The 21,958-nt window shown below is 44.4% G+C and overlaps 1 protein-coding gene across 1 annotated transcript in view; it reads right to left on the reverse strand.

The window, feature by feature from the left end:
• The window catches only part of SMG6 (SMG6 nonsense mediated mRNA decay factor), a 224,529-nt gene that overhangs the window by 178,484 nt on the left and 24,087 nt on the right, over positions 1–21,958 (reverse strand). The window contains exons 9-10 of the mRNA XM_066599701.1: positions 21,656–21,717; positions 18,366–18,511 (exon numbers count right to left, since the gene is read on the reverse strand). Coding sequence (XP_066455798.1) covers positions 18,366–18,511; positions 21,656–21,717 — 208 coding nt within the window. The remainder of the gene's footprint in view (positions 1–18,365; positions 18,512–21,655; positions 21,718–21,958) is intronic.

The raw sequence follows: 21,958 nt of genomic DNA on the forward strand, positions 1-21,958 counted from the left end.
TTCATCGCCCCTGCACCATCAAAAATTGTCAGTAGTACCAAGCTGGAGACCCTCCTCTATGACATGTACAAGCCCTAATAGGGCATATGAAAAGGGACTGTTGTCCCTTTAGTTTCTTAAAGGGGTTGTCCAGTTGTAGATTACCGAGTTTCTATCCTCAGGATAAGTCATCAATAGTAGATAAGTGAAGGTCCAATGCTTGGGATTCCTGCTGATCAGCTGTTCTCTGGGCAGTTGCACTGAGCTGACTAACTGCAGGAATCAGACAGCTCCGTTCCCACTGCAGTGGCCAGGCTTGGAATGGCAAACCAAGCTCATTCATTTCAATGAGAACTTGGCCTGTAGTACCTAGCCTGGCAACTGCAGTGGGAACGGAGCCATCAGCTACCTGCAGAAAACAGCTGAGTGCACGAGGGCAAACACCTGATTGGAGGGGGGGGGGGGGGGGGGGGACACAGACCCTCGCCAATACAAAATGATACAATTCATGATGTATCCTGAGGACAGGCATTAACTAGCTTGCAACTGGACAACTCCTTTAATATGTCGATCACAGAAGCCAATTTTGACTGATACAAAACTCAAAATCACTTGCAAATGCTGAGTAAAAAGGTAAATGCTTTCTGCAGCTGCCATTTGGCAAAGCTTATGAGCTTACAGCATACTATGTGATTATTAGCTTTGATGTATAACAGTATATAGTGAGCTCCCCTCACACTGGTGTCTTCGGGTAACCAGAACTTCATCATTTAAAGGAGTTTTCCATAAAAATGACATTTATCACCTATAAAACGAAAACAGTACACTGAGGTTTGGTGCTACAGTATGATCCCAATCCAGTATTCATTACCATAAATAAGTGCCATTTATCCTTTTTTTGGTCCAAAATTCCCTGCCAATTAGATCTCATCAAAAGCACCTTTATAGGAGTCAGAGCTTTGCTTTTCAGATATACAGCTTAAAGAGACCCTCCGGACTTGGACAAACAAAGATGGCCACACCACTTCTGACCACCTGCTGCACGCTGTACGCTAGTATGCGGCAGTAGTCTAAGACACTACAAGCTGCTCTGTCTGGCCAGCGTTGCTCACATGAGCAGCACTAGCTAATCAAAGCAGCTTGTTTTGTCTTAAGGCCCTTTTAGACGGGACGAGTGTCAGGCAAACGATGCCAGACACTCATCCCCGCACATACTCACTACTGTGCACCTGCACGGCCCCTAGTATCGTTAGCACTCAGCAGGGTGGCTGCAGGAGATTTCTCTCCTCTCGTTCCCTCGCCCCTCCATTGACTTAACACAGCAGCTGTTCAGTACTGAACGGCTGCTATTTACACTGAACAATCAGCTCATCGTCCATCGTTTATGCTGCATGGACGATCAGCTGATCGCTCATCGTTCAGTTTAAACAGCGGCCGTCCAGCAGTGAGCGGCTGCTGTGTTATGTCAATCGAGAGGGGTGGAAGAGCGAGAAAAGAGAAATCTCCTGCAGCTGCCCCGCCCTTGGCCAGCACTACTGGCTCCCGTTAAGGAGCACGTGAGCGAGGACACACAGGGAGGGCATCATTTGCCAGACATTCGTCCCGTGTAAACCCAGCTTTAGACTACCGCTGTATACTAATGTACAGCGTGCATCAGGTGGTCAGAGAAGCGGTGCTGCTATCCTTATTTGCTCAGGATTAGAGAGTCGCTTTAAAGTCCCTTGCATAGACATATATTTAAGAGGGACTACATCAACAATTTATTTTTGTATCAATTAATAGCAGATATTGAAACATTTTGCATTTTTCTAAAATCTGTTTTTATTTTGAGTGTAGAATTTTTCATTTCACTGTCTGTACACGACTATGGGGGCGGACATCTTGTCTGAGCTACATTTAACAAGATTAATAGAGTTTAGAAGATATACTTTACAGCAGCCTCATGGGCCATTCACACCATGGACAGGAGGGGACCCATTAACTTGTAGGGGAGACTGTTCTATGTGACCTGAGCAGAGGTCATTTTGCAGGTAGAAGGAGTAGATGGTCACAGCTTATACCCATTATGAATGGTGGATCCTGTGTTACCTACATGTAGATGTACCTCTCAGTGTAATCCTACCTGTGGTATTAGGGAGACAACTGCTGCAAAGCTTTCTCTACAGATCAGGAAGTGACAAGTATTGGGCTCTGTGGGCAGTGTGGGAAATGCAGGACTTTAGGATTTCTTAACTATAGATTGTGACGAAAAATGAAAAAATAAAAAATAAAAAATAAATGCCAACTCCTAGGTGCTTAATTTTTTTTGGCAAGGAGTGTATATTTATATACACAGTATTTTTGTATTACCAAAAATCCTGAGTCTTGCTACCTCACTTTTGTCTGCAATTTGAGATTTCCGTCTGAACTGCTTACAATTCTCTGCGCCGCGTTGGCTTTTTTTGATAATCTAATCACTAATTATTTATTTTCGCTTTTAAATCTAACGTAATTCTTACACAACGATTGCCTCATCTTTGCTGTTACAGCCTTCACAATGCCTAGATTACCTTTCCTCGAAGCACTAACTTGTGAATGAGATACTTCAAAGCAGAAGTTGTGTGCGTCTCTTGCCAACACATGTTGCCATCGGCACTGTAAAGTGTCAAACCTCAACCAGAAGGATCATAAAGTAATTAAGAGCTATTAGGACTAAGCTACTGACATTACTCATTGGCACCAACTCCTTAGTTACCTGTAGAGGGAAAAAAAACGCTAAAGTACAGTATACAGGAGCCACATACAGCAGCTCCATGCTCAGCTGCCAGGCATTACAATACCTGGCCAGTCTGCAGAGAGGAAAGACCAGCAATTAGAGCTGAGCGAATGTACTCGTTTAGGGCGATTTTGCAATCGAGCACTGCTTTTTTCGAGTAACTGACTACTCGGGCGATAAGATTCGGGGGGCGGCGTGGTAGAGCGGGGGTAGCAGTGGGGACCAGGGGGGGCGCTCTCCCCCCCTCCCCCCACTCCCCTCTGCAACCCCCCATGCCCACCGAATCTTTTCGCCCAGGTAGTCAGTTACTCGAAAAAAGCGGTGCTCGATTGCAAAATCTCCCTAAACGAGTACGTTTGTCATCTCTACCAGCAATACACACCTGCAACGCCGGTTTTGACGGTCACACAATACCATAAAAGATTGGACAGTCCTGTGATATCATTCAAACCAGAGAACAAATGGTGAATACTAACGTATACCTCCAACTATGAACACTATTACCGTAGCTTTCAAATGCAAAATGACATATAAATTGAATATTTTTTGTCTATGGAGATCAGTGCATTTTTACAGATCAGTATACAAATCCCACATAGTAAAGGCTGCAGACCCCTGGGGTGGAGGGTAATTTTGCATGTATATTGGGGTGACAATCATTTTTGCAATAGGGTTTGATTAAAAAGTTGTGCAGTTTTTCTTCTGCAGCTTCTACATATCAGTGTATATTGACACTGCAGTGAAGTCTCAGTAGGAGATCTGGCAGTGAGGCTGGACTGACGGCTTACATTCCCTTTTGCCCTCCCCACTGCTCAGGGTTGCAGGTGTTGAGAAATTCCATGGTAGTCTTTAAAAATAGGGGACTTTTTACCAGTGTGTAAATAAAAATGGATGTGTTCTGCTTTTTTTTGACAATTGCGGTACTTGAGCAGGTCAGTGACTATTTTACAGCTCACAGTACATGCTGACAATGAGTTCATATCAGTACCAGACCCATAAACATGTATTTATGTTATCCTTTATTATAGTTTTCCAAGTTGTCCATTTAAAAAAAAAAAAGTTTTCCATCCATTATTGTAGGATAGAAGAAAGAGAAAGATGGTGGTTGCCGAACCTTCCGAATTAACGACAACAAAATGTATTCTTGGTTGTGGTTATGAATTAGCTGATAAAGAGTGCAGAAGAGGAGAGATAAAAGCTGAAAACTAGGCCTTAAGTCCAGCTTCACTGGCAAATCTGTTGAGCCTTAGACTGCAGTCTATATATGGTGATGTGTAGAAGCTGCAGAAGACCAAGTAGTGAAAAATGGTGGTCAGGCCAAAATACATACAAGTGGGAAAAAAGAAAAATCACCTGCAAAGTTGTCCATAGCCTTTAAGATAGAATATAACATACTAGCTGCACTCAACCACCACAAGGAGGAACTAAGACGGACAACTCTCAATGAAAGCAATGAATCTGTATTAAGCAAGCTCTAAGGCTCCCTCTAGTGGTGGTTGCAGGCAGACAATTTTATCATTCATACCAGCTGTTCATTGTAGGGAATATGTCAGGGCTGGATAGTAGTAGCCCAAGGCCTCATGCCCACAGCCATGTTGGACTCTGCCAGTGGAATATCGGAGCGGAGTCAGAAACAGCGCCCCCCCCCCCCCAAAGACCCCATATTCACATCTCCGGATTCGCCACGAGAGTTCTGTCCGGAAAGCCGGCGCGCATGCACAGTGCGGCGCATGATGCTGTGGTGGGCGGTGACACATATTCCCGCGATACTTTCGCGGGACAGACTGCTTCCATTGACTACAATGGAAGCCGGTTGCGCGTATTTCCGCAGAAGATAGAAAATGTTGCGATTTCTTTCACACTGTGGAAATCCGTGGTAGAATTACGCAGCGTGAGCATTGGAAGGCAGAAAGCTATTAGGTTCAATAGAAACACGGCAGTAAACGGGAAACGCGGCACAAATCTGTCCAAGCCTGGACTGAAACAAGATTGGGGGTGAATGACAGCTGGTGACATCTACTAGCAACAAGCAGTGGACCGCCAACTCTATTTGTAAGATGTGGCAGGGAAGAAGAGCAAATATTTAGCTAGAGGGGACTTGTTACCACCAAACAGGAGAGGGGAGTATAAAAAAAAAAAAAGGAAGATACATACCTTGACTTGCCGTCCCCTCACCAAACAGCACCACAAGGTAGTCTATGGTGCTATATGGTGGTGCCAGGTTCCCTAAAGGCTTCAGAAGCCCCAGACAGCCACTACAGTCAGACAATTGGACAGTTGCTTTAAATATATAGCGGTGTGAAAAGCAGCAAGGGATTTTCAGCCTTTTGTTCTACTGAATCAATTTCGAAATATTTGTATTTTCCTCTCCATTCACATATATAGCGCCTTTCAAATTTTGGCTGGTTGCCCTTGGAAACAGACAGCAGAGTTTAACTCTGTGCTGTCAGACTTGTGACTTAACTCATCCAAGCCCTCATTGTTCGCGGCTCTTGGGTAACAGGAAATCAATGGAAATCTAAATTTAGCTTTAAAAGAAACTGCCAAATACAAAGCATGCCATTCAAAAAATACACAGCTTACAAAGTAACGTTTTATGCAGATTCTTTCCATCCCCGGCCATACATATATGATGCAGGTTAGCGGGGAGCACTGGGTATTTGATGTGCATACAGCCCACATCTGATTGCAAGTTCCTGTTTCAGATTTCGGCCATTTACCCTCTTAAATGCCAACAGCAACAGTTCGACAGGGACTGGGTTCACTCTCATTACATCAGCACTCCGGTCACATGACAAGGGAGAGCCTATAGGTTGCTACGGCATTGAGGGGCCTAATAAGGCCAGCCTCCCACGGCTGCCATTTTAGTATACCCACCACATGCTACCAGAGGTTGGGTGCACTAAAAGAAGGATAATGCAGTACATTATACCAGTGACCACATGACACGTTTCCATATGGAACTGAAAAGTAAAAAAACTTGTAAACTATTGTCCAAAATGAAAGTTTTCCATTAAAGTTGTCCTCCGCTATAACTACAGATCCAACGTGACTTAATTTTAATTAAATGTATAGGACAGACTTAAACCTATATGCCGCACCTAGAATGGCTGATATGTATATGCTGAGAAAGTCCGCACCTTCCTATGTCTGCTGATGCTGCAACAGACGACTAATAGATAATGATATGCGCACTTTATAGTAATTCAGCAATTTAAAGAAGTTGTTTGGTTTAAAGAAAAACAAATTTTTAAATACCCTCTAAGGGCATTCAGACCCCTTCACACAAGCATACGCACATTTGCATGCGCCTCAGCACAACTTTTTTTGCGCAATGAAGAATTGTGTAGTGTATTACACATCTCCTTGCATATTGTGCGCTCATTGGCGCACCCCCCATTAACTGGAATGGTGACCTTTGGTGTGCAAATGTGCAGAAAAGTAGAGCATTCTGCTTTATTTTTTGCGTGCGACTGAAATGCGCAATAAAATACTTGTACGTGAATGAGCCCACCGAAATCAAAGGGTTCTAATACCAGAGTGTTTCCCAAACTCCAGCCCTCACGACGACAACCCCCATACCCCAAGCTGGTCGTAATTTGAGGATATCCTATAGTAAGAACTCCTGCCTGCGGCAAGGTCTGAGGACTGACTAGAATTACATCACCTGTGCAATACTGAGGAAATCCTGAGAACATTACTTGGGGGTGAAGTGTGTGTGTGTGTGTGGGGGGGGGACGTGAGAACTGGAGTTGGGAAACACTGGTTTAGGGCTCCCGTCCACGGGCGTATCACTCGCACACTGTCATGCAAAGTTTTTTTTTGTTTTTTTTTGGGGGGGGGGGGGGGGGTGTTTAAATCTCTCGATCTGTTTCAGAGTGGGAATATGTATGAAAACTCCACCCATACGCAACGTATTGCATATGGACAGCATTTCATATGCTGCCTATATCTTGTATAGGGCTTACGCTGAGCGGTACGCAGAGAAATAGAGCATGCTGCGATCCAGTTCTCGTGCGCAAACACCATATACAGTGTTAAGCCCCATTTACGAGGAAAGATTATCGCTCAAAAGTTGTTCAAATGATAGGATGATTGACATGAGTGATTAACAGCTTATGCAAAACAATGGGCACTAATGCCAATTAGCAGCTTATTACCTTCATTTGCATGTAAATGAGCCTCCCTGATGTGTATGCAGATAACAGCAGCTGGTCTGTTATCTGCATACAGCCCCTTTGTTCTGCCACAGGACTACAACTGAAAACAATGTTATCGGCGCTCCTGTGGAGAATCACAGCATGTGGTCACTGCTATCAGATCTCCGGCCAAACAATGACTTTTAAACTCAACATAAAATCATGGTTTGGACAAATGGTAAACGATGGCAGCATTTACACACCACGATTACACAAGCAGCGAATTTTGAGCGATAATTGTCCTGTGTAAATGGGGCTTGACATAACTAACGGAAGAACTGGTGAGGATTTCAAACAATCATCTTTACATCTAAACGCTCAGCATTTGTATGCAAAAAAATTGTCAAGTCGTTTGTTCAAACTAATAATTGTGTATAAATGGAGATTTAGCTGCAGATTGGCTACTAACTGCATTTATATTTCTCAGCACAGATTACAGGAACGGTCCACTTATTAAATAAAAAAGTCGCCCGTTCTGTCTCTGTAGGAGAACTGATCACTTGCTATTGGGTTCCACCTCAGGAGGTTTTAGCAGCTGATCAGGTTGTCTGCAAGGGGCGCTTCACATGGAAAGAGATAACAGGCAGACAACCCTCTTAAAGGGGAATTCTAGGACTTGAACTTTTGATGACCTATCCTGAGGAGTAAGGCCACCATAAAAGTTTGGACACTGACCATCCATGAGAACGTCCGGCCTGATGCACTGGCAACATGCTGAATGATCAGCTGATGGGTGGTGATCCCGACCGCTGGACCCTTGCTGACGAACTATCGATGACCTATCCTGAGGATAGGTCATAATTAATTAAAAGTTCCAGCTTACCCCTCTAAGTAAAGCTTTCATGCATCTGAAGTCCACAGCTTTATTTTATAGATACCCCTTAAGGGGAACCCATCAGGTCCTTAATGCTGACTGGCTGCAGACAGCACAGTAGAGACCGGTATGCTGATTTCAGCGGTTGTCACTTATACCGTTTGGTGCGGGTGGTTTGTGGAACACACTTTTGAAAGTCTGCAGTGCTGGTCTGAGAGGAGTTTAATAATGCTCGTACATATTCACACTCCCCTGCCCTTCCCCTCCATCCAGGCGCCAACTAACAGGTCCCCCGGTATGTAGAGCAACATGGAGAGCTGTCCATTTCTGGCGAATGTGTATGAGCATCATTTGGGCCGGCGCTGCAAACATTCAAAAAGTAAGTTTTAGAAAACTCCTGCACCAATCGGTAGAAGTGACAAACTGCTGAAATCAGAGTGTCTGTCACTATACCCTGCTGCCAGCAGCCCAGACAGCATTACGGACCCAACATGTTACTTTTAAATGGTCTGTTCCAGAAGGACAACTGCAAACCGCAGCCAGCCACATGTTTCCTCTCAGCGCCTAATACAGGGGAAGTGCAGGACTGTCCATGTAACCTATGGATACGGCAGGTCCATCAGAACGGAACATACACTTTGTTCCAGAACAGAAAGCTGGTCTAAGTGGATCTTAACCAGTGAAGTCCCAAATAATGGTCATAAAGGAGAATATGGCAGGGGATCCTCTGAAGGTTCTGTATATCCATTGTAAGTTTCCAAATATTTTTTACCCTGACAACAGAAGGGAAAAGGCTGACTTTTTTAAGGATCATTTCTGGAACCTGGACAGAGTCTATGACGAGACAACATTTGGGATTACAGCTGCAGTCTCTTGCTTCATCCAGGAAGCCGAATGCCAGCGCTAGTATTCGTGTGACCTGGAGCAGCCTTGTTTCATGGTTCAAGTCAAGCAGCCGTAAGGACACCAACTACTTTACAAAGAAGTAAAGCAGAGACTCGGCACATAACAGTCTGAGGATTACAACCTAGAGAAAAGAGAACCAGAGAGGACTTTGCCCACTCCAACCTCTGTCTGACCAGGACATGAGAATGACAAACTCTTATATGGAGTTTTTCATCCCCTTGAAACACAAGAGGAAAAGTTCAGAGTCATTTATCTTTTGTCAGAAACGCAGGGTTTACTACGGCTCTGAAGAAGCTAAATTACCATGACATGTCTGCAATCACAAGCGCGGGAGCAAGGAAGATGAAGTGAAAAACTCACTGGTATTGATGAGCCAAAAAAAAAAAAAAAGAACTGATCAAAAAAAAAAATAAAAAAAAAAACCTCAAAAAACTCCTTGATTTATTAAAACCCTGTTCCGGTAGCGTACAACAGCCATATACTTCCTGCACTCCCTCCCCCGCTGTGTCCTGCACTGCTGCTCAGCCCTCCGTTCAGGTGTTTTACAGGCTGCAGTTTACAGAAGGTCAGAGGTGCGGCAGCCAATGACAGAGCTCAGCGATCGATGGCTGAGCTGTCATTGGCTACAGTGCCTGTGACATCCCATAAACAGGCTGGAGCAGCCTGTAACCGTGACATCACAGGGGAGACCAGGTGCAGCGGCGCAGAACACAGCAGGGAGCGGCAAGTATATGCCCGTTAGCTTCTTTACTGCATGTGGAACAGGCTTTTACAAGAAGTACCCAGAAACCCCCTTTAAGGCTGTATTTACTTGGCAGATAGTGAATCATAGCCAAGAGTCTTAGACACGACTCACATTGCACACAAACCCCCTATCCATGTGCGGCACAGTGTGCAAGACTCACAGGAAATAGGACTGGCTGCAATTTTTCCATCTCGCTGCAGGAGAATAAAAAAATAAAATAAATTTCACCCATGTAAACAGACACATTGCAAACAATGGGTTGTATTTTATTGCAAGTCTTGTGCATCTTGTAAACGCCCATTTAGACCCAACGATTCTCGCTCAAAAATTACTCAAAGCCGTCTTTTGAGCGAGGATCATTGGGTCTAATTGCACGGACATTGTGCAGTTTTCGGTAAACAAGTCGTTCATCGTTGTCTTTTAGCAAGTAGAAAGAGAACAATGAGCCTCATCAGTGCAGCGCGACGAGTTTTCAGCGGGATACCGCTGATACTATTGTTTCAGTTGGGATCCTGCTCGGAGAACGCAGCAGGAGTATGCAAAAGACAGTGCTCCAGCTGTGTTCTGTATACCCCGCTCTGAGTGCTCAGCTGTATACCAGGTGGGCGTTCTGTGAACACAGGAAGAGTATGCAGAAGACAGCACTCCAGCTGTCTTTTGTATATGCCGCTAGGAGCGCTAAGCTGTATACCAGCTGTGCGCTCCGTGAACACAGCAGAAATATGCAGAGGACAGCGCTGCAGCTGTGTTCTGCACACCCCACTCAGAGCGTTCAGCTGGATACTAGCTGAGTGCTCCAAGAAGACAACAGCTGTATACAAAAGACAAACAGCCCCGCTTGTCTTCTGAATAACCCACTCGGAGCGCTCAGCTGGATACTAGCTGAGTGCTCCGAGAAGACAACAAGTGCATGCAGAAGATAGCGGCCCCGCTTGTCTTCTGCATACCGCACTCGGAGCGCTCAGCTGGATACCAGCTGAGCGCTCAGAGAAGGCAACAGCTGTATGCAGAAGAAAGCAGCCCCTCTTGTCTTCTGCATACAGCGTGAGCTTTATTAACACACTTAGGCAAAGTGAACGCTCACAACTGTCACCCAAGCTGCCGTTTGAGCGAATTTTGAGCGATCATCTTGCCGTGTAAATGCACTTAACGATTATCGCACAAAAGATGCCCTCTGAGCGATAATCATTGTATCTAAATGGGCCTTTAGACACAAAACGTGTGAGAATACCGGCCGTGTAAATAAGCCCTAAAGCATACCTGAGCTTTCAGAACCCTGCAGCTTATTCTGAAAAGTTGTGAACAGGAGGAATAACACTCTTTTTGCCCATTATATGACTTGTATGCTGCATTTTCCCCCTTTTCCTCTGTGTAGGCTGTGAATCTGATTCTCCATCCTCTCAGGCCCAATAGGGTGAACCTCTTTGCCATGTGCGGTGTGTTCTATACTCCGTACACAGAGAACTACCTAGATCCAGCTTTCTAAATGCCCATTACACAGACACACAGATATAATCTCAGCAGGCAGAAGTGTACATGTGTATAAACAGCAACTCTGCTGACCTAGCATCTCCTTGTCAGTCAAGAGCTAGCAGAAAGCAAACTAGGTAGAAGGTAGACAGCACTTTAGAGGGATTTTTTTCAGCACAAAAGTATAATTTCAGGTAAATGAAGTAAATAGCAGTTTTGCTCATTATCACAGGTTCATTGAAACGTTAGTGGCCATTTCAAGTGGCCCTGCAGTTTAAAAAGAAAATTTATACTATAAATTGCTAAAGTATGGACAACATAGCTACGGCCCTCATGTAGATAAGATGCTGCTGGAAGGGACAGGAATAAAAATAAAGGAAATCACATGAAGGCATAAGACTTAAGATAACATTACAATGATGCAGAAGGGTGACAAAACACAAAAAACATTTATAATGCAAAAAAACAAAAGTGAACCTTAGAAAGGAATGTGTCGCCTCAGCAGATAAGGTGCTATAACAGAATATACCCAGCATGTGAGAATCCCCCTCTACATCACATACATGATCATTGGGGGAGGCGGTCAACAATATAATCTCATTGTAATAAGTGGTTCATGTTCCAGCTACAGAACCTTAACCCCTTAATGACCAGCAATTTTGTGATTTTTTTTTCTCAACGCTTTCAAAAAGCCCAACTTTTATTTTCCCTGTAAACAAGAGACGCTCAACGTTTGTGGGACTCCTATTTACTGCGAATGGAGAATGGAGGCAGGTGGTCCGTGAAGAAATGGCCACCCCACCCCACCTCCATTGACTTGAACGACTATCGCTCCTAGTCAAGCAACAGTCCACAGGAAGGCTGTTAGACACTTATGTGCCCGACAGTCAGCCTGTGTGAAGGGACCTTAACCTACCATTGACTGGGTATTCCTAATGCAGTGATCTCATTCAGCAACTTGAGGGTGGGGGGGGGGCTTGGAATCTTGTCTTGATGTTAGTGACCCAAGACTCAACTAATACCTCTAGATGCTAGTGTTGCATGGATGGGTCCTTTAAGAGACTTCCAGTAAAGGAGCCCTTAGAGCTTTCCGCCCCTCAACCCCAATAAAATCTTTGATAAAGCCATTTCTATTATCTGCTAGCGGTATACAACAGGTCTGATAAAACATGATGTTGCAAACAAGAAGAAGCCAAGTACATTCAGCAGTTTAGTAGCCAACTACTGGGAACGGCTGCTCCGGTAACAGTATCATTCACACACGTGTTGGTGCATGCGTAGAGGATTACACGCCTATTATGCCGAACTCCTAAATCTCTCAGCATTAGGGTCCCATTTCAGTCTTGCTAACAGCAAGGAACTCCAATGTGCACAAGTGAAGCTAAATGAGCCTGCAGTAGCGAAATTCCTCGAGTGCCACACAGGAACCTCTAGTTTCCACAGCGTTGTGCCAGCACCCATGTCTAATACTGGTAATAAGACAGTAACTAAAGCAATCTGTTTGGGGGATGAATGACGGCAGCGCTGATACAGCGCCATTCTTCTCTAGGTCACGCTACCATTAAATAGGATCTGTCTCAGTGATTCACACTGACTGCGTGTATGAGGCAGCAATGCACAATGGTAATAAAGATCCTCAAACTACAGGGAGGTACCGGAAAACCTGCTCCCTTCTCCAATATCATAGCCAGACTATATTACAAGTCTTATCTAATTAACGAAGGTTTTCGCTTTTAGTGAGTTTCAGCCTTTTACCTCTGATCTACGTGGGGATTCGGCACTGGTGCTCATCTGATTCACGCACCCCTTCATTTTTATTGTTTCATGTGGTTAATTTTTTGCTATATTGTATATCACATGATAGTATGTGGATACATAGATATATAGACATATAGATATGGCTTCGATTTCTGTATAAACTCCTTTGTGGACACGCATTTTTAGAAAAAATATTTTCTGAATCATTGATCTGCTTAAAGGGGTTTTCCCGTGACTTATAATTACTTCACAACCATTCTGCACTTCCTGGTTTCCGCTGACCAGGACATGTGACTGCTGCACCCAATCACTGGCTATACAAAGTCACTGATTATGCCAGTGATTGGCTACAGCAGTCACATGTCCTGGTCAGCTGAAACCAGGAAGTGCAGAATGGTTGTGAAGTAATTATAAGTCATAGGAAAACCCCTTTAAAAAGTAGCTGCCTTTTAAAACTTTTGACATGTCAGAACGATGTCAAAGGTTTTGATCATTGGAGGTCTGGGTACAGAGATCCCCCGCTGATGAAATTTAGGGGTTGCAGCACCCAGCTGAACACTGTACCCCCTATCAGCTGTCTTCGTTGTTTTTCAGCTCCTCACTGCAGCTGAAGATTGATGCATTGGCTTTTATAGACATCTAGGAGTCGGTCTTCAGCTGCCGAGAGGAGCCGACAGTCAGTGAAGACAGCCGAAGGGGCGCAATGCTCGAGTGAGCGCTGCAGCCCTTCATTTCATCTATCAGCAGGAGTCTCCGAACCCATATTGCTCTGACATGTGAAACCTTTTTAAAAAGTGCCGTTACTCTTTAATAGACTTTATGGAAAATTCAGGTTTTTGATGCAGCAACTACATTTAGATTGATTTAGGGCACACGTCAAACACAAGGCCCACTGGCCGAATCCAACCGCCCACCCCAGTTTATGTAACCCCATGGCCATGCAGCAACCCAAAACGCAGTCCATTCACCCAGCCTGCAGCAACAGTCTGGCGGCCGCAGTGCAAAGTCTGTGACAGTTGACCTCTCACTCCTGGTGTTTTTGTGTGCCTTCCTGTACATAGTGCAGACATTCATGGAAGAGGTTGGCAGTCACAGACTCAGCAGCAACCGCTACTGGGCAGTTCTCGACATGCGTTCTAACCTGTGCAGAGGTAATTGTGCAGGGAGGGGGAGGAGGGGAGCTGTGGCCAGCATCTATTGTGAATGGAGGATCCTGTGTTAGCTATATATAGGTGTCATGTTATATTATCATCACAGGCAGGATGTTAATGAAAGGTGACAGCTGAAACGTTTTATGTACAGAACGAAGTGTCAGACTATTTGGCTGCAGGATTTTAGTTTTATTTTTTTGATGTCACAATCCTATATTAAAAGGACATCCTTAAATAAGTGTAATATAAAAAAACTTGATTTATACAAATCTGACATTTTCTGAATGCACATTTTGGATATAAAATAGCTGGTAATGAGGCTCACTGTGCACTGCCACCTGTCTGTCATTTGTGGTACTGCAGCACACTTTGGGATGGGGTTTGTAATCCCTCTATGGGTATATCAATAGAGATCCATTGTCTACAGTGGAAAATCCACAGCAAAATCCACGTGATACATGCAGATTCACTGACGTTTTCACCCCCTTGTTTAAAGGTGTAAAACCCATAAGCGAGATACATGTTTACATGCGCCAGATTTAAAAGCTGTACCGCAGGTCAAGTTACACTGGATTTTTCCTCATCCACTTGATCTGAACTCTAATGTGATGTGTATGTGCGGTGGAGAATACACAGTAAATGTACCACTGGAGAACATACCCTTAGGGCGCCTTCACACTCGCGATCCAAAGATCGGCGCAAGAAAATCGTTAAGAAAAAAAAAAAAAAAAATCGCATCTGTGCTCATGTGATGTCTGAGCGTCAGCGATGCCTTTTCTTAGGAAAACATCACGCATCGCTGCCGTTTGCGATTTTCTTGTGCGATAGACAATAAAAAATTATAATGTTAAAAATGCATAGCATGAACATCGCGAGTTCGTGCGCTGCGATAAAAAGGAGGCTCCATAGGGAAACACGGGCGACAAAAGATAGCAAGACGCAGAAAGATAGAGCAGCAGTGATTTCTACATTTTGCAACATCACAGGAGAAAAAAACAGCACAGATGGGAATGAAACCCTTAAAAAGCATGGGTTTCAAAATTCAGCTTTTCCACGTGCGCCCTCAATACTAAAAAAAAAATTTTAAAAAACGACCGATTTTCTCGGCAATATGAATGAGCCCTCAGGCCTCTCACAGACATTTTTTTTATAGCATTTGCGTGACTTTTCAACGCCCGCTAAAAACCACGCACTAAGCCTCCATTTATTTCAACTCGGACAGTTTATGGCACGCACCAAACCGAACACTAGGTTCCATTTAACAGCATTACAGAGCGTTTGACGCCCTATATTGTCCATTGAAATGAACAGGGTGCGTTAATGCTGTAAAACACAGTTTAACTGCCTTTTTAACGTTGCTTACTAGAACACCCGGAGGGGAAAAATAAGTGGTGACATCATCAGCTTGCTTTGCACAAAATATGCAGTAAAAACACAGGCAAACGGGCACAAAATGCTGTAAACCGCTGCTCTGCGCAACGTGTTAAATAGGCAATGTTGTTACAAATGTTTGTGTGAAAGTGGCCTAAAAGCTTATATACATTAAGCAAAATATCTAAAACTGTACTACAAGCAAACCCTCAGGAAAATCAAGTGGAGCAAAAAAAAAAAGTCTAATGTTTGCACCAGATAGAAGCCCATGAATCTCATCCTGCAGTGATGTCAGCGAGTGCGTTATAATGCCTCCTGCACACGGGCGGGCGTCCGCATTCTGCAGCAAATCCAGCCCATAGCATGCTATAGCAATCTGCGATTTCTTGCCCACGAGTGGAAATCGATTGCGATGTTGCGCTCGCGGGCTACACACGGCTGGCTTCTACTGAAGTCAATGGAAGCTGTCCGTCCTGCGGCCATTCTACAATCATTGTAGAATCGTTATGGGAGCAGTGTCAACGCCATAGCAACGGCGCGGTGTCATTCTACTGAGCATGTGCGCCGGCACACTGTCCGGCACATCCACAGCAGAAGACACCGGAAAGGTACGCTGGGGTCACCTGCTGGGCACCAGGTCGAACTCCGTTGCGGGGCTCCCACTGCGGGGTCCGACCCGCCTGCAGGCGGCCTTACATAAACAATAAACATGGATTTTTTTTTTTTAACTAATGCACATAGATATATTTTTTTAAACATTTAAACAACTAAAAGAAAATTGTAGATCTGAAAAAAGAAAAAAAACAAAAACACACACAATACATTTTGGCAAGTAATTATTGTGGTTTAAACTAAAAAGGCAGAAAATCAACCTTGCACAAAAAATGTAATATTTAGTGCAGTGTAGCAAAATTGTTACTTTAAAAAGGCAAACTAAACCGACTCCTAGTGAAAAACATCTTACATTTAATTTTTCGTCATCTACCCAACCAATAAAACAAACACAGAAACCATAAAATAAAACACGTGTGATGTAAGCCAACGCCTGCGGCGAGGACACGACTACAGGCTTCATCGTTGTTTTCTGAAATTGATCAATGAAGAACTTCCTTAAATACAGCGAACACCGTAGTGTATTGGGGTGAATTGCACCAAGTTTATCAAAAGGTACATCCCCAATACATTTGGCACATTCTGGACTGAAGTCAGAAAATGAAGTCTTAGGCCCAATGACCATCTGCAGATTTAAATTATAAAATCCGCGCGGCTCCAGCGCAGCAGATCCGCACCTCTTGCCGCCCATAGGAATGCATTAGCATCCGCATGTCAAGTAAAAGCATGTGGATGTGATTTTTCTCCCGGTGTGTGGATCACACGCGCGGAAAGAAATCGCAGCATGCTCAATTTTCCTGCAGATCCCGCAGGGGCGGCTTCCATTGAAGTCCGTGGGAAAGCAGGGGTTTCGAAAACAAAAAAAGAAAGCACTGCGCATGTGCCGGGTGCATCCTCCGCGCTAAAGAAAGAAGATCTGTCCGGCTCAGAGGAGACCTGCACTGGATCCGGAGAGGTAAGAAACTGTCTTTTCCTCTCCGTGGGTACGCATGGATACCACTGCGGGAATAAGCAGTGGAATTCAAGTGGACATGAGGCCTAAGCCTCCTTTGTTTGATTTGCATCATTTTCAGATTTAACCCTTTCCAATCCAATTTGTATCCTGGTTTTCCTAGGGGGCTTACACGTTTTCTGCAGTTATACAACGGCGCTATCTGCTGGCTAAAACCAGTACTGCATGAGGTGACACGTTGGATAGCCTTCGACAGCAGGGAGGCTGGCAATATATAGTAAGAGGACATCTTCCAAAATTGGAGCTGTACAGCCTTAAATCATAATGTCTTTAGACGTCAGACAGTGGATTGAAAGGGGTTGAAGGAGTTGTCCTGAACTTTTACCATTGGTAACGTATCCTCAGGACAAGTCATCAGTAGAGGTCTTTTTTTACAGCGCTGCTATTAGTTTGGACAGTGCTGTTCGAATTGAGTGGCCCGAGTTGGCACTACAGTCACAGCACCCATTGAATTCAATAGCAGCCATGTCTGCAGTACCAATCCAGGCTGCTGCAATGTTGACAGTACAGCTTCCAGCGCCGTCCGCACCGCCAGTGAGCCCAGCTGATCAGCGGAAATCCAAAAGCAGCAAACTCCCGTTGATCAACTATTGATAACTTATCTTGATGAAGGCTCATGAATGGTAAAAGTGCTAGACAATCTTTTTAAATATTAACGAGTGTGAAGGAAAGGTGGAGTCACCGCCTACTCCCAGGAAACCCCACCCACTTATCGGCAATTCACAAAACTAGCAATTACTGAAAAAATTAGAAAAAAGTTTGCACAAACATGGGGCATGCTGAGCTTTTTGAATTAGTGGTCTTTGGTTATTGTTACCAACTGTAATGTGAATGAGCCCTCAGGAGAAAGCTGGCTCAGATCACACTACCCCGTCCTAGTGTCCATCATATGCCATCCTATACAATAACGCTTATGATAGGAAGCTGGGCATGCTATAATAATGTAGGGGATGCGCTTTAGAAAAACAAACAGTCGTGTAGCTGACATAAGTTCGCTGATGCCGTGAGCGGCCTATGAAGTAAGAAAACAAGATACAGTAGTATTTTGTTGCCTCCTTGCCTCTCCTCCGCCTGGCAGCAACACCGAGAGGAGTTAAAGAAGAATTGCACTTTTTATATGTCAGGGTAACATGTTTAACGTTTCGATCACAGGGCATCTAGACCCCCGCTATAACGAGGGACTGCAGTGCTCACCCGAGCGCTATGCCCCTTCAAGCTGTTGTTGTTGCTTGTCGGCTCCTGACGGCAGCTGAAGACCAATTCAGAGCTCTACACACATTTTCTATAGACCTTTATGAAACCGTCTTCAGCGGCTGAGAGGAGCAGGCAGGCAGCAAAGACAACCGAAGGGGCACAGCGCTGGAGTGAGTGCTGCAGTCCCCTATTCTAGCGATCAGCAGAGGTCTCAACAGCAGGACTCCCTCTGATCCAAACTTTTGACATGTGCCAAGTTTGTAAAGGTGCGGTTACTCGTTCAATAATCAGGAAGCGCAGAGGAGACATCAGGGAGGAATGAATAACCAGGTGAGGGTGAGAGATTGGGCAATAAATGCTCATGCAGGTAATCTATTCATACACACATTGTTTTCATACCTTTGCTCTGAGTATTATTCACAGCGAACATATTAATAGCCATAAGCTGTAACATCCTCATACTGCCGATAGGTGATGGGCTGTGTTGGAGAAGGGCTTTAAATTCCTTAAGAAGCTTTTCTGCAACCACGTGGAAAGTCTCCATTCTGCAAAAAAATAAAGAAAACTAAAAATCAAAAGGAGAAAGAAAAAAAAAAAAAAAAGTTAACAGCAAACAGGGGTGCTCAATAAACATGGCCATTAATGCATCTGCCAGAGGAGCCATCACAGCGCCCTCCCAGGCTCCTGCTAGAACAATCTCCGTACCGGAGCCTGTACCCACATCACATCATAGCCTATGCTGGAGGTAGATGTGGTTTACTGTATACCTTTGTATAAAATCGTGTAGTCTACTAGGTTACTCCACGATATAAGAAAAAAATAGGTATATTGACGAAAACCTGCATAATACAGGCCAAAAGGGCATTATTTAGGTCCCCATTCGGTGAATGCAGCCCTATGGATGTCATAACAGTATACACCAAACGTAGGCGTCAATCATGTGAACTTAGCCTTAGGCAGATAAACACACTTATATCACAGTACAACTAACAGATGTGTCATTTTGGAATTTCTGAAAGCTGGTTGAAACCCCCTGTGGTATATTTACTCAGAAACACAAATTAAAGAGCTTTTCCACAGAATAGGCGATAGGTTTCTAATCCCTTGGGGGTCCTAAGGAGGAGTAGAACAGGGGTAACTAGCTGCTCGTTCATCCTCAATGAATGATTGCAGTCCGAATGGAAGAGGGTCTGGGCCCTGCCACCCCATGCGGGCCTCTGGGCCCTGCCACCCCATGCAGGGTCCGTACCATTGATGGAAATGACAGAATACAGCGCACCAAAAGCATTGAATGGCACAAGGGGTACAGGCGTGATTACTGCTAATATGAATAGACAAATGTAGGCAGAAGTCATTCCTCTAGAGGGGCAGAGCAATCGGACATTTTTATTTTATGGGAATATACTCTCAGGCCATTGCCCTCGCATTGTCCATGGTTTCTAATGATGCCAGCAGAGCATCGCACCACGTGCTAGGTGCATGCGAGTGCAATACCTATATACACTGAAAACAACGGGGGAAAGACTCTGCGATCCCGTACTACTTACCCAAAGTGATTCAAAACAGTTTTAGCACAAAAAACGCCTCGCCTACGTGGCGACATCGCATGTTGCTGAGCGCGATATCGGGCCGAGATTCACAGCCTGATATCGCACTCGCCCATGTGAAATTAGCCTCAGGGAAGCGTAACGGAGCAGAAAAATCTGTGTATTTGTGGTAAAATCCGAGACAGAAATCCAAGGTTAGCACTGCCGAGGATCAGCTTATGGATAAGCCCCATCCAATGCCAACCAGAGTGGATTTAACCTTCACACCCATTTGAAATGGGAATGTGCGCCATATGTAATCAATGGGATGGGGAAACTGTGTAGATCTCCCGTGAAATTTACACCTAGTGAACAAGGCCTAAGCAATCAACATGGCCCCTGTCTTAATGAGCCTTATTCTATAACTTCCCACTACAACAGCACTTTTGCCATGTAGGCGAAAAGAAAAAAAAAAGAAAAAAAAAAAATCAACTCATGCTTCTATGTCCGATCAGTAGACCAGAGTGCTGACTACATCTATAAACCACTTATCTCCCACAAACGTGTCAGATGACATGCCGGTGTTTGCTAGCTCATCTTCTGTGCATATATACCATTTTATACACACAAATACACCATCTTGCCAAAAGTAATTGCACATCCGGGCAAGAATCAAAAGTATTTATTTACATATGTTAATATTAGCGGTGCCTCATCAACTTTCTACAACCCGGTACCTCCATCTGATTTAAAGATGGAGTAGCGTGATCTGTCGCTCTAGAATACATTCTTCAATTGCTCAACTGTCCAATGACGCCTCTCCCTCCACCCCTGTAGGCAGGCCAATGCATTGCGCTTCATGAGGGCCGGCTTGTGCGCAGCAGCATAACCCATATATCCAATAGCGTGCGGTTCCCATCACAAACTATGGCTGACACCCCCAATGGTCTGCATCCTATGTAGCACGATCAATTCCACTGATCGGGTGTCCAAATACTGTTGGTAGTACAGTGTATACATACAGACACCCCAGCATGTCCTCCAGCACTCATTTGATTCACAGGCTGGAGCTACAATATAACATGGAGTTTCATGACATTGGAAAGTGGAGACCGAGTTGTGCTTTTATACCTCTGCTGGACATAAACTGCACAACTTAGTCAGAAATTGTGTATTAGTTTAGTGTACATAGTCGAACGGAGAAAATCTGCGTCCGTCTGGCTTAAAGAGATGTCTGGGGTCAAAAGTGATCTGGCATTAGGAGGTTAAATAGTGCAACATTCTGAACTTTTTGCCCACAAAGTCATCTCTAATATCTATTAATATGCTATGTGTTGGTTTAGAACCGTTAATGTAAGCATAGAGTGGCCTGAACTTACAGACCCCATAAGCCACAGCTGACGTTACTGTCAGGTTCCTTTTCTAAGTGGTGCAAGGCACTATAATGGGAGGTTAGTGGGGCCTGCAAAACCCACAGAAGTCCAGCTAAGACGTTGACAAGTAGAAGGTCAATTTTTTTTAGTTAAATCAACACGCTATTGGGAAAAAAAATAGCTTAACAGGTTGTTTTTTTATTTTTATTTTTTTACATCGCTAATGCAGCTTGTAAAGGGGAGTCAGTATAGCAAACATATGTATATTATACAGTATGCTCCCCATTGACGGTCAAGTCAAAGTAATGCAAGGCATTGAGGGAACTTGTGTCCGAGAAGAGCCCCTTTATATTGGGGGATAACCCAGATGACCTAATGATGGCGAAATGCTTAATGCATCCCTGCTAGGGCATTGTATGCCTTCCTTACTGAAATGTTCTGTATAGCACCAATATGAATGACGTTCCTGTTGTAAGAGAATAGGCGGCCTGGTTACATTATCTGCATCCAAGGCCTTAGAGAGGTTAGATCAGCAGATATGTGGTATGAATGCTATTTATCTAGTGACGGAAATCCCCATGATACGGCTAAGAGCAGTAGTAATATTTGGGTCTGCGGCACAACATCCCGCATCCAGCTGAGAACATCACTCTGCAATGATGCCGAGGGAGTAGCGAGGGCGCTTCACCCACCGAGTCCTCGGCTATAAACACAGCTTGGCTGCAAAGAGGCTCACATTCCAGAGAGATGCATAACGTTGGAAAATGAGAGACAGATCCAAGACACTTACCCAATCCTGGTGAAGAGCTTCCCCTGGGCATGCAGGAAGCTGAGCAGGAAGCGTTTGTTCAGCTGCATGGGAAAGAGAAAAAAAAAATGAGAAGAAAAAAAAAAGACAAAACAATAAAACCTTCGACATTCTGGGAAAGGAGTGGAGTCCCGGGTGCTGAAATAACCTGGCCTGGGGATGTGGGGGCGACTGGCTGGAGATGGGAAATGAATGACATGCCCTAAATCTCACACACATGCTGGGATGGGCACATGCCATTCTAAGGAGCAGAAGCTACAGGTTGTCTTACAACAACACCCTCTA

This window comes from Eleutherodactylus coqui, chromosome 4, assembly GCF_035609145.1.
Source record: "Eleutherodactylus coqui strain aEleCoq1 chromosome 4, aEleCoq1.hap1, whole genome shotgun sequence".
In the NCBI taxonomy this organism is placed as follows: domain Eukaryota; kingdom Metazoa; phylum Chordata; class Amphibia; order Anura; family Eleutherodactylidae; genus Eleutherodactylus; species Eleutherodactylus coqui.